Source organism: Camponotus vicinus, unplaced genomic scaffold (assembly GCF_025532165.1).
Source record: "Camponotus vicinus isolate PSW18456_S1 unplaced genomic scaffold, iyCamVici1.0 SCAF_5, whole genome shotgun sequence".
Classification (NCBI taxonomy): Eukaryota; Metazoa; Arthropoda; class Insecta; order Hymenoptera; family Formicidae; genus Camponotus; species Camponotus vicinus.
In genome coordinates this window covers 18,707,945-18,722,077 of record NW_028141977.1, presented here as the reverse complement: position 1 = coordinate 18,722,077, position 14,133 = coordinate 18,707,945, and the positions used below count along the sequence as shown (strand labels likewise).

General features: G+C 28.6%; 2 protein-coding genes across 3 annotated transcripts in view; both read left to right on the top strand.

Moving 5' to 3' along the window:
• Nucleotides 1-6,775: 6,775 nt before the first annotated feature.
• On the top strand, nucleotides 6,776-8,527 carry LOC145972455 (dynactin subunit 5-like). Of its 2 annotated transcripts, none has more exons than XM_083101086.1 (5): nucleotides 6,776-6,967; nucleotides 7,187-7,374; nucleotides 7,574-7,685; nucleotides 7,758-7,975; nucleotides 8,298-8,527. In XM_083101086.1, exons 1-4 carry the CDS (start codon nucleotides 6,920-6,922, stop codon nucleotides 7,953-7,955), a joined length of 546 nt encoding a protein of 181 aa, XP_082957212.1. In that variant the 5' UTR covers nucleotides 6,776-6,919; the 3' UTR covers nucleotides 7,956-7,975; nucleotides 8,298-8,527. The 2 variants fall into 2 exon arrangements, with proteins under 2 accessions (XP_082957212.1, XP_082957211.1); XM_083101085.1 differs by having other exon boundaries at nucleotides 7,758-7,980.
• The window catches only part of Picot (putative inorganic phosphate cotransporter protein picot), a 51,573-nt gene continuing 44,675 nt past the window's right edge, over nucleotides 7,236-14,133 (top strand). Inside the window, exon 1 of the mRNA XM_083101082.1 lies at nucleotides 7,236-7,374. The gene's annotated coding sequence lies outside the window, so the exon portion shown is untranslated. The remainder of the gene's footprint in view (nucleotides 7,375-14,133) is intronic.

The following is a 14,133-nucleotide window of genomic DNA, read 5'->3' as shown; positions in this document are numbered from 1 at the left end:
CATTAAATTAAGTTTAATGTTTCGGATTAGGCACTTTCATAAATAAAAATATTAAATTCTGAGACATAACAATGGGACATAATCCATTATCTAGACACAATGCATTCGATCCGAAAATGGCGCCAGAAGTGAAAGGTATTAATAACGTCTAATATATATACCTAAATAGAGATTTCCTATCGTTGTCTGCCCTTTTTAATATAAAATTCTTGTATTGTTTCTCGAAACAATTCAACTTTTTCTTATTAATATTTTTAGTTTCGTTTATCAATATAATGAACATTGCTATTTTCATCGAAAAGTTCTTCTACACGTTAGATATATTTAAAGTATATAAAATAACAGTTTTAATATTTTATAATCATTTCTCAAAATGCATCATTATTCCAAAAGCATATTCACATTCTCTAAAAAAAGTTATCGTGCCATAGTTAAGAAAATTATTATAATAATTACTTAATAAATTATTATAATATTGAAAGACCAAATGCGCACAATAGAGGAATTTTTTTCTTGAGTTTTGAATTAATAATATTTTATATTTTATACATTTAGAATGGTCTTTCATACAATTGCGGTCTAGTTGTATAATATATGTGTCTTATAACAGCGGATATAACTAAACAAAATTAAAATAAGTTTATTACATATTTGTAACATATAAATTATAGCACGTCGAATCTTATGCAATTAAATAAAAGATTTATACATTATAATGAACGAATAAAAATAATGAATGTCAATATTTGATTTTCCATGTAAGTATAATATTTTTTATATTATAACATTGCATTTACTAGTGTAATTGATTAAAATTAGATAACTTTTCTTTAAAAATCAGTTTTTGAAATACAAAACTAAAAATTATATTGTAGAATGATTTTGTGTGTGTGTATATTTGACGGAAAAGTGTAGCAAATCAATCGAATCGTAAGTTCAAGCATAACGAAAAGCTCCGTAATACATCAATTGTTTTATAAATCATTTAATTTTATAATCTTATCAAAATTAAAATATTTAAACACTTCTATAATTTAATAATATAAGGCATATCATAGAACGCGTAAGATATTTCGGCAACGAATTATTAATAATATGCTCGGCCTTGACGCGCTAATGTTTATATCTGACGGCCTTGTTATCATTCGTACCGCGACATTCGAGGAATAAAGTAGTAATTCAAAATACTTTCTATATCATCGAATTCTTGTTCTAAACGCGATCGTGATTAATATGGGAATTATATGGGATAATATAATTTATTATAATTATTATAATTAATTATATTATTAATTATATTATATTATTAATTAATATTATTAAGCCTTTGATAAACACGAAACTATTCCGGCCATAAACTTTTATTGAAACGCAATCATTCATTATTACAAATAAAAATTGAAGTAAAAGGGATAAAACAAAAGATAAATTTCGTTACAATGCTTCGATTATCGATATTTACAAATAATAATCATTTATCTAATAATTCTTGTTAAAGTAAAATATATTTTATTTGATATTTTGACTTTTAAAAAAACGAGCATAAATTAATTAAGTAAAACAATCGAATTATAGATGCAAATAATTAGCATAACGAAAGACTTTGTGACGAATTGTTTAATAAATAATCAATTTCAATCGATAAATTAAAATACTTCTATAATTTAATATTATTCCATGTTAGTGTATATTTTGTAATATATAAAATATTTCGGCAAATTATCGATAACATGGTGTTCGACTTTGGCAATATAAAATATAAACAGTAGCGCGCTATGTTATGGCTTTGTCATCATTCGCACGGTGACTCTCGAGTAATAAAGTAGTGGTGCGAAACGCCTCATATATTGTAATTTTTTTACTAAACACGATTCCGATTAGTATCGAAACATAATTTGTTATAATTATTAATAATTAAAAATTAATTAACTTCTCTTAATTATTTCTCTAAACTAATTTAATATTTCGTGTATTCATGTCATAATATATAAAATATTTTTACAACAAAGTAATAATAATTCCGTGTTCGCGATCTTTGCAACATATAGCGCATGGATATTTACGTGATTTTATTACCATTCGCACAATGATACTCGAACAGGAAAGTGACGCGAGAAGCTCCGTCAAATTCCTTTTTTAAATGCGATGGATTTGGTAAGTACATTGAGAAATAATTTGATACAATCGATACTTAATCGATACTTAATTTCATATATATGTTAAATAATACGTAAAATTACGTGTCGTGGTGATAGATCTCAAAACATTATTTTGCGATGTATAATCGAGAATCGATTAAATTATAGGAATCCAAAATATTAAATAATCACTTCGATCGTTGCGATTTTTATGGACAATAATTATTATTTTAATACTTAGAGTCACAAATATATTCCATCCGAGTTACTTTATCGTTCTTGACAATCTAAATATAATTTGGATTGTGAGAGAACACGAAGTAAAATCGAATTATAGATGCAAATAATTAGCACGAAAGACTTTATGATGAATAGTTTAATAAATAATCGATTAATCTTAATCAATAAATTAAAATACTTCTATAATTTAATATTCCGCGCGCGAATATTTTATATTACAGAAAATATTTCGGCGAGAGAATTATCAATAACACCGTGTTCGACCTTGATAAACAGTATCGCGCTATTGTTAATATGTTACACGACTTTATTATCATTCGCACAGTGACCTTGAGTAGTGATGTGAGAGACGTTTTACATATTATCAAATTTTTTCTTTACATAGTCGATCTTGGCGATATAAACAGTACCGCGGTAATGTTTCTGACTTACGATCATTCGCTCAGTGGCTCTTGAGCAGTGAAGTAGTGATGTGAGACGTTTCATATATTATCAAATTCTTTCTCTAAACACAGTGCACGAGCGTCAGCGTATGCCGATTATGTCGCGCGCGTTCGATATATATCGTTCCGCGGACGCAACAATATATAAATTATTTATCAATAGTATATATATTCAAAATATACATATTTCTCGTTTCGTTTTATTTTTTTGATAGTGATTCAATAGTGATTTTAAATTGTAACATATATAATACATATACTTATAAAAAATATTCCATTTTATTTTAAAACAATTAAAACATTTATAAAATTTTTTATTAATTAATATTTTCAGATACTTCTTATATTTTATAAAACATTTCATATTAATATATTTATTTAAATATTTCATGTATAAAAAAATAGAAATTTTTTTATTTATCATATTTTTAAAAGTTTATATCCTAGAAATATAAATTATTTTATAATTACGCGATTTATTAATATTAACATTAAAATATATCTATTTAAAAGTAAAAATTAATTGCGCGCAATAATTAGTTTTAAAATCAATTATTTTGAACATTGCTTTATATAATAGATTTTCTTTTATCTTTTATATTTTTATTTATCGTTTATATTTGCGAATTTAAATTTATGTACTATATTACAAAATAAATTTCAAATTATGTATTATATCATATATAAAATTATATATAATATAACCCTCCCATGGGGTACACCTTGTCGCGGTGGGAGGGCTTAGTACTTGGATGGTGCCTTGAGGTTTATCTTAAATTTTTCTATTTATGATAAATCTTAAGGTGTCTGAATGGGAAGCTAAGTACCCTTTCGCGGCGTCGGTGCCGTCAACGTGCCGCGGACGGCAAGTGCTTCGTTACCGCGTTTTCGCGTTGTAATATTCTCGCGTCGTCGCGTTTTCGCGAAACTTTTGGACTTTTTCATATAAAATCCCAATTTCATTTATTGTCACGAGTCTCTACTTCCGATGCTAACTAACTGAGATGTTTCGAGTTTGCACACGTTGCTATACAACGTACACTCGCGCTTCCTGCTTCGTGCTTCGTCAAGTGATTCGGCTCGAATTAGTTAGAACTCGGTCGATTGCTCGGAATGGTCGTCAATGGGTCCCTTCTCTTTGCTCGTCTACAGCCACACGCACTGCGTGTGTTAACCCTGTCGAGGAGTCGAGTGGATTCCCCTAGGCACGATTTTCGCTCGGTAAAAGGGGTTGCCTCCCCATTTTCTAAATTGCTGAATGTTAGCATTTAAAAAATGTGGGTATCCTCTTCTTTTGCCGTCTACCAGCCTGGTGTAGCCATGTCCTGCAATCGCGGGAAACTTTATGTTCCGGGCGAAGCACCTGAAATCGTGCTTAGCGGGTCCAGGTTCGATATGAGATAGGATAATTATGCGCGAAAAAGAGTTGGTGAACTTCATTTTCCTCTATTTCCGTCAATCGTTTCGTCTTCTTTCCGGTTCGGGCCTAGTCGTTGCTCGTTGTATCGTTGCATTCCCGACTTGTTGACTCGAAGTTAATTCTCGTGAAATGAAATGGGATTTTCGCTCGTACCGAAACCGGGAGTGCCGTTCAAAGTATATACATATTAAGTATATACACATCGCGCGACCAAATTTTTAATCGTACCGGTTTAATAGTGCGGGAGTGCCGGTCAGTATCGCGCGTAAAATAGCGGAAATAGCGATATAAAAATATCGCTCGTGAGTGCGGGAGTGCCGTTCAAAGAATCGCGCGTCAACAACATGAGGAGGAGGAGGTCTGGGAGAGGCATCTTGCATCGGCGGAGCAACCTGATGGTGAATATCTTATTTATTATTTATATATCAATTGTTATAAATCGTTATAAACGAACAATAAATCGATCTTATTATTTAAATGAATTAAAGAGAAAATTAGAGAGAAAGATTTTTATAAAAATCATACAAAACTTTTTATTTAAAAAACAGTCTCAAAAATTTATAAAATTTTTCCAAACGTGTTTATCTGCTTATTATTTTACACATCGGATATAAAATTCCTCACGATAAAAATTTTTTGAAATATTGATTGCATTTTGAGCATTATTATAAATGAATTTTAAATTTGTATGTTACAGACAACGTAGCTTCAACAACTCCGCTGTTGCGCATCAGTGCCGGTGAGTGAGAAAAATTTTTATTTAATTTTAAGGTAACGGATTCGTAGAGATTGTAGATGTAGATGTAGATTGTAGATTGTAGATTGTAGATTGTAGATAAATCCGTTGCCTTAAAATGGATGAGCTAGGATAGATTAAATTAAATATCTTTTAATAAGTTCTTTCGAGATGCTTTGTATCTATTACGAAAATATATTAAAGTATTAATTAAAAAAAGAAGATTAAGAAAAGATTTTTTTGTAAAGATTTCGTCTAATTTATTAATTAAAGAACACGCATTAATAATCTTATCAATTTTATCAATTTCTGATGCTATATACTTTATTTTTATAACTCGCACTTAACTTATTCTAATTTCTTAGCTCATCCATCGTAGAATTTGTTTGTAGATATGAGTTTTAAACTTTACTTTAACTTAATATAAAGCTAAATGATTAATTCATTAAATAACTTGTAACATGATAATAAATGACTTATCATATGGCCGTGTTAGCAATTTAATATAATATATAGAAATTTGTAGTTTGGCTTTATTTTAGTTAAAATAAAGTTATATTCAAATATTTAACGAACGATGGTAAAATCGAACGATCGTTGCGATGAGCATGAAATATTTATGCTCATTTGCCGGTAATTAACCGGCAAAAAAAGGAGTTTTTATCTCCTTTTTCGAGCTTTAATTAGAGATCGAGCGAGAAAGTGGTCAGGATCAACGAAAGGTAGGGTCAACTGGCCTGAAGAAAAGCTCGCATGCGGTTAGGATATGCGGTTAAGGAATGTAATTAGGGCATTGATTGAAATATATATGATTGGAGATAGGCTCCCCAAATCTCGAATAATTTTAGTTAATCAGGAAGTAGGGTTGTTAGGACTCATAGGGTTGTTAAGATCATAGGGTTGTTAGGACTCCGGCCGTAGTTACTGGCAGAATCACTCATGCCGGACAGGTCGAAGGGGAAGAGTCAGACTAAGAGAGATACCAAACTTATATATATTAATATATATTATATATATTAATTATATATATTAATTATCATATGTATATTATATATATTATTTATATATTAATATTTTTTAATAAAATTGAAGCAAAAGAGACAGAATCGAGAGAATATATTAAAGAGAAACTTCAATAATTTGAACATCTTTTAAAAATTCCTGAAAATAAATGGCCATCATATTCCGATTCCACGAGAAGGAAGAAGCACATCGCTCGATCTTGGGACGAAATACGACAGACTATAATTATCTAAAAAAATCTATAATAATTTAATAATAAAAGAAGAAAAGGGTATATGTTAAAGTAGGAATGCATGGTGATTGAAAACAAAAAGGTAATTTGCAGTTGTATAAATTTTATAATTATTATAATGAAATAATGTAAAGAAACATTTAGTATATTAGAATAGAACATTTAAATCCTTTATATTTTATATAAGGGAAGAAACATTTGAAATATGTTGCAAAATCTATATTTTTCAAGTATCTTAATACTTTATATACATATAATACATCCTTGAGAAGAATTAATTTATGATTAATTTAATAAATTTTTATACATGCATTATATCAATTAAATTCTTATTTAAATTAAAACGGTGTTTTTTATTAGACTTAAAAATCTTTATGCTATCAGTTGAGGATTTTAAATTTATACATGTTTCTTTTCATTGAAATAGTGCGTTATTTTATCAGCAGATGGTGAGGCGCATTCGTGAATGGTAAACTGTCTTGATTCATTTATAGAACAGATCAATGAATTTACATGTTTCTTTTCTTTGAAATAGTGCATTATTTTCTCAGCAGATGGCGCATCGTTAGTGAATGGCGGACCGTGTCAGTGACAGATCTCCGCGTGTTGTTATTCACTCTGTTGAAGCGTTATTTATTTATAATAATTTGAACAACATATGATTATATCGTCCAAGATCATATCGAGATGGAACCGCAGGATATTTATTATAACAAAGCCGAATATGTTGAAACGGTAATAAAATTAGCTATGCAGATTCAAGTAGATATATTAGTTATAAGATACATTTATTTCGAGAATATCTAGTAAGTCTTGAAAAACAGAAATATTACAGTTATTTTAAAAATAATGCTGATAAAAGTAATTTAACTTAATCAATTTTATTTTCGTGATAATATCGCATTTACAAACGTCGACAATGTAATAGATAACCTCATTCGTTCGGCATTTCAGGCTTCAGGAAATAAAGTGAGCAGGCTGACAGTACTATGCGGCTCGCAAAACATTGTATTACACGGAAAAGTAATAGTACAATCTGACGCTATCATTAGGGGTGATCTGGCCAATGTCAGGACTGGTCGCTATTGCATAATTAGCAAGAATGCAGTCATCCGACCACCTTTCAAAAAATTCAGCAGAGGGTGAGTCAAATTTCTGATTATATTTGCATTAGCAGCTTTCACTTACTTATTGAAGCACATCGCAATGCCAGCAAACATGTATATCCAGATGTATAATAATAGTTTGCATATCGCAAGCAAGCATATTTCTGTAATCGCATAAAATTTTAAGTACTATCAAAATATTGTTTTGTTATAAAGCGATAAACCCTTTGATTAGGGTTGCCTTTTTTCCTTTAACGATGGGAAACCATGTGTTTGTGGGAGAGCGAGCCATCGTAAATGCAGCACTAGTTGGTTCTTATGTTTACATAGGGAAGAACGCCATAATTGTATGTACCATAATCCAGTGCATGTGAGTACAAGTGCAGTTCTTTCAATCTACCATACTTGTCTCGCTGTAGGGTAGGCGATCGGTCTTAAAAGACTGTTGCTACATCGAAGATGGTGCGGTTGTGCCACCTGAGACTATTGTGCCATCCTTCACTCGTTTCGCTGGCAGTCCGGCAACATGTGTCGAAGAGCTGCCCGAGTGCACGCTGGATCTCATGGTAGACTTCACGAAGAATTATTACGAGCACTTCTTACCGGCGCGAGTTTAATCGCTTGTTCAGCGATACACGTATGGTAGTCAAAAAGTTTGTTCTTTTCAACCTATGATGCACACAGTGTCATTAAGGAAAAGATCTATTTATTACAAATATACATTTTGCTATACACATAATACACATAATACACATAATACACATAATACATATTTACTTATAATAATTTGAATAACACATGATTATATCGTCCAAAGTTATATCGAGATGGAAATGCAGGATATATTAGTATTTATAAGTAATTTATTTCACGATGTTACATAGGAAATGTTAAAATAATCTTTCTTTTAAATTATATATATAGTTTCTAAAGTAACAATTTTTTTTACACTGCATTAGTGCTCATTTAAAGGATTGGTTCACGATCTGCTGTTGCAAAGATATGGAAGCATTTAAGAAGTGAGAAGAAAAAAATTTCTTATAAAATCACTTTTAAAATCTTCTTATAAAATTAATTTAGTATATAATAAGTAACAAATGTCTTATATAACAAATCTATCTCTTATATAACAAATCGTTCTGTGATTTTTTTATAAATATACATTTCTGCTGGCATTTAATCAGAGTAATCAATGATTTTTACATCCGATATTTCTTCTGTCGCATATATATTTTGCCTATAAAAAAAGTGTAACAATAACATATTCGAAGACAAATAACGAAATTTCAATTATATTTTACTTTTTATATCACTTTATAACTCAAGCGCAAATATGATTACAATGAGAAGCATTTCATAGTCCATTATGATCAAAGGTAAATAACATTCCATAACATTGATAGTGATGAAGCTACTAACTCTGACTCAACTACGTTGACTTTCTTGTATATAAACGACATTTCACACGATATTTGAGTCTATATTCTTCTAATTTCAAAGCATAATTTTAAATTTTAAGAACACCTTTTCTGTATATTGAATTACGTAATATTAAAGTGACAGTAGCATATTAAAATGATGAGCATTAAATGATTCGAAACGAGATTCGAGCATTTCATATGCAAATCCTATAAAAAACAAATTTTATAAATTTTATATTAAACAAAATAATAGGATTTAATTCATTTGATCTTCGAAATAGTAAATTTTTGATTAAATTGTTTGAAGATGAGATTTAATCTATGTTATGTAGATATAAATCTTAAAATATTTTTATTATTCTTGAATAATATTTAGAAATCAAATTCAATGATTATATTGTCGAAAATTATCTTTTATTAATTAATATTTTCAAATTTAAAAAATTTTAACATATTAATACTTTTTAAGTAATAATTTTTTAGAAGTGTAAAAAAAAATATTTAATCTAGGTTCAGAAAAAACTACATACTATATGATAAAGGCTTATTTTTTTATTAAACATTTTTTACGTGTATTTATACGATGTATTGACAAGCAGAGAAAATTAAATAATTATGTGTTACGATGTTTGAATTAAATAACAAATATCAGATGAGAGGATCAGATTCTCAAGCAATTAATTACAGATGACGTAATAATCATCAATTTTTGTCATTTGTATGAGATAAATGACTTTATGTCAAAGACATTTTATTTAAAAAAAAAAGTATTTTATTGATATTTATTGATAGTGCCTTGTATACGAGATAAATACATAGCATTTAAAGTACAAATATTGTCATGCACGATTTATTTAATTACGCGAGCTTTATTTATACTATTTTATCGTTCATCATTGTTTGATTGAAAATGATTTGCAATCATTAGAAAATTGTTTTTGACGTAGTATACCATAATCGCTTAATTAGTAACCTCGTTAATTAACCTTGAAATTGAATTACAACTTTATTACGTTGTTTTGAGTTTTGCATTCCTTGCATTTACAATTTAAGAGTGCGTGAGAATATTCGCCAATTATCATCGTTGGCTTTCTAAGGAAAACGAGATATTAAAATATTTTGATATTTTTGTAATAATATCGAAATCGACTCACATTGCATTTATTCATTAAATGAAGCATCTATATCCAATTTTTATGATAGGATCTATGGATTTATCTTCGACGTCAATTAGATGATTGGTCGTGTTGAATCAGTTATCTGTCTCTCATTGCAATAAATATTATAAAAATATATTTATATTTCCTTTAGGTATTTATTTTTACTTTATATCAAAGACATTTTATTTAAAGTATTTTATTGATATTTATTGATGCCTTGTATATCAGATAAATACATAGATAAATACATTTAAAGTATCATGAGAGTAGATTTGAAAACTGTCTTGAAGATTTCTTCTGTACCTGTAATTCAACATCAAAAATTTTTATTCGTCATTTTCGACCATCTAATTCCCATAATTTTCTCATATCACACCTTGCTGTGAGTTCGGTATTCGGACATTAGTTAAAGAAAATTACCATCGAACTTTCGAGCAAGAATAACATTAGTATTAGAAACGATTAAACATTCAAAGACTTCCAATATTAAGTTATCGTCAAAACTAATTTGATATTATTATCGTCAAGTGATAGACAGGGTAAATCATTAGAAGCTATTGATTTAAAAAAAATAAAAGAACGTTTATTGTAAATCTGTTGTAAAATATCAGAAACGTAATATTCGTAATAAATATTCGTAAAAACGCAATCGCAATCTAAATTTAACATGTACATGTTTTAATATTCTAAATTGTCATAAACTTTCGAATTCTTTCTAAAAATTATGAATGCTATGTATCAATCGATTATTCAATAGTATTTTCAGTAATTTAATTGTCTTATCTACGAAGAAGATAACGGAATTAAAATTAGGATCCCTTAAGTATTTTTAGAATTAAATATTATTTTATTATTTAAACGCTTTATTTTTTATAATAAGAGCTGTGAAATTGTTACTGCATTATGCAATATAATTAAGTTTTTAAAAATTTTGTATATAGGCTGAATATAACTGAAAATATTAATGTCGCTAAATTAATCAATCATTTCATTTTTATTTTTATTAGTTATATAATGTAACAAATTAAGAATTTTGTATTTGTTCTCATAAATGAGAATTAATTATTTCGACATAGAATAATCGAATATGCTATCTATTTTCACCATAAAAAGAAAAGAAAACAGGGAATGAATGTGTGTGTAGATTTATAAATTCGTCTTTGTAATGGTAATTTTAAAAAATCTCTTTCTCTTCTCCTTTCTGTACGCTATGTACGCTAAATTTTTTAAACTTTTTCTTTCTCATTTAGGGGGAAAGAATAATTTTTCGAATAAGTAAGATAATCTTTCAAAAGATACTTATTACTGTTTAGCTTTCTCTTGAAGGATTATTTGTCGAAATTTTAATTATTCAAAGATGTCTTTTTTTTGACATATACATATATATTGGTGTTTAATTTCAATTTATATTATATTATGTATATTATGTATCTTAAAGAGAGAGAAACAAAAAATGGAGAGAGAGAGAGAGACAACTCGAAATTTACATATAATGTTAGTTATAAAAGTTTTGAAAATTCATAAAGCTGAAATTTGAAAATGGAGACAAGTTAGTATTTATTGACATAATTATTATAGATTTACGTCTACATTCTGGCTTTGATTGACTCTTTCCTCTTTCTGTTAGGATTTATAATATCAGAGAGAATCTTTTTTTAATTTCTTTACCAATTTATTTCGTTTTCCGCAATCGCGATTAGTTTTCATCTATCATTGTCAAAAATTTCGATTTATCATTTTTTCGTGATCGGTAATTAAGTCTTGTCGTAATAGATGCATAGTTATAGAAATATTCAGGACGGATGTCACGTTGACGATAAATCTTACGATAACATCGTAATGATGCAATTGATCACGTGATAAGACGAAAATGTGAAGGATAATTATGACCATCGCGATTGCTTTTACCTCCGCAGACCGACGACAAAAATCTTCTTTGGGATTGTTGATTTAATATCGATTATATTCGTCTACACTTCTTATTTTTTATCGTATAATTTTTCGATATAGGAGTAATTTCGTAACATCATGAATTTGTGAAGAAATGGGAAGCAATCAATAATATCTATCATTATTTTGACTCATGAAATGTTCAGAGATTATACGATGATCGTTGAATTAACGTAATATCGTGTCAACCAGATTATCTTTCATTTTCAAATCTTTTGATAATAAATTGCTTCGTAAGACTTGATTCAGCTATAACTTTTTTTCCTTTTCACGTCTCTTAGCATGCACTACTCAAGACGATAATGATAGTATAAAAAGAATTATATATAAAGAATTGATATTGTAAGAGATTAGATTATCTTGCTATATTCTTTCTTATCGCAATATAAAGATTCGCGTCTGGTCGTTGTGCTTAACATTGAATGCGATCAACATGTTAAATTCACGTTACGTTAAACGTTGTATTATAGTTAAATATAATAAAGTTAGATATAAAAAAAGCTTTTGATTAAAAGAATATTCTCATTTATTATATATGTTCTTATATATTATATATGTTCGCAATATTAATTATTGTGCTTTTCATATTAAATAAATTTAAAATGAGATGATTTTACTTAATGTTAAAAATATGTCAGGAATTTTTCTGAAGTAGTTCAAGTAATGCAAGTTGTTTTTCCTGTACTTTTTTTAATTTATTATTTGAGCGCTATTTGGAATAGATGTATTTTAAATTGTATTTACAACACATGATACTTTCTGTATAAAATTAACCTTTTTTTTATTTAAATATTTCTTTGTGTTAAATATATTTAACTAGTGCTCATCTTTATCCTCGTGCTGATATGCAAAACGATAATAAAACGTTTTATTTTCTCTCGTCTGTACATCTGCACATAACACGGTCATAAAATGATAAAGATATAGCGAACAGTTCATATAATCAGTCTTGAAAACTTCTGTTCCATGTGTATTCAGCATGTCTTGATTTAATTCTTCTAGATATCGAGCTCTCATCACTTAATTATATGAAGGATTAATACGTTGGCACAATTACTTTATATTTATACCCACGCTTTTTGTATTTAGTTACTACAGAAAGACATCGTTAATTAAATTTTTTCGAAAATTAAATGTTGATCAAGTATTCTCCAGAATAAAGTTATATTTATGTATAACGAGAATTTAACGATTACGAAAATAAGTCAACCGAACAATCTTGAATATTAGATTTTTATTATAATAAATTGTCAATCGAGCAACTTTGCAAATATGTCACGTGCGAATCATGTTTGCTTGGGGATCGTGCAACATGCCATCAATTAAATGAAGCGTTGTAATAGTCGCACACCCAGATGAGAAAGGCGCGGCAGAATCGCTCATGCAACAATATTTCACAATATTTCACAAAAGATAACAATTGCGTGACAATTCGATTTGCAATACTTGAGCACTTGAAAAAAGAAGGTTGCGTCACGTATCTCTGAATTACTTCTCCATTTTTATTAAAATTTGTCAATATATATTTAAATCTAAAATATATAAAAATAAATACTAATAATAAATAAGAATAGATAAATATGTAGATAAATGTTTAACTCCTTAGGATTTTTTCTTTGCGACCGATGTGGACTTGACATAATTTTTCAAATACTCAAGGATTACATGTAACAAATATGTGTGATATTATATATGTACATATATAATTGTGTTCTATATGAAATATTTAAAATAAAAAAATGACTATTAAATTATATAAAATTGTCTCCAAAAATAAAAAAAAAATTGATTATTAGCTTTATATTTTTATTGTAATCGTAAGGAGTTTGTAAGTGCTTTTTAACGAATGGCCGCTCGCATTGACAGCTCGCGTGATTAGCTAGTGATTGACACGTGAGACGAGCCTCCTATTGCTTCCTTATCAGCGCTTACTCACGAGATCGGTATCAGTAACATAGTTCACGACATGCGTATAGTCACGGCATCGTATGCAAATCGCACGTGCACCGAATTACTCGTCTTGTGATTGTGTCTCATGATCCGACAATCAGTTTTATTGTCGGATATTAAAACGGCTTGCGAATGTAAAACGTACGAAAGAATATTTATAATACTACTCGCGAACGAGATAATCCATTGCGCAATATAAGATGTGCGATTTCGATCACGAGAGTCGACTCGAACATCTAGGATATGCTTCTATTGTATGGAATTTCGTGCTTATACAAATTATCTGTCACGCTTCTTAACTTTATGCGAAAGCG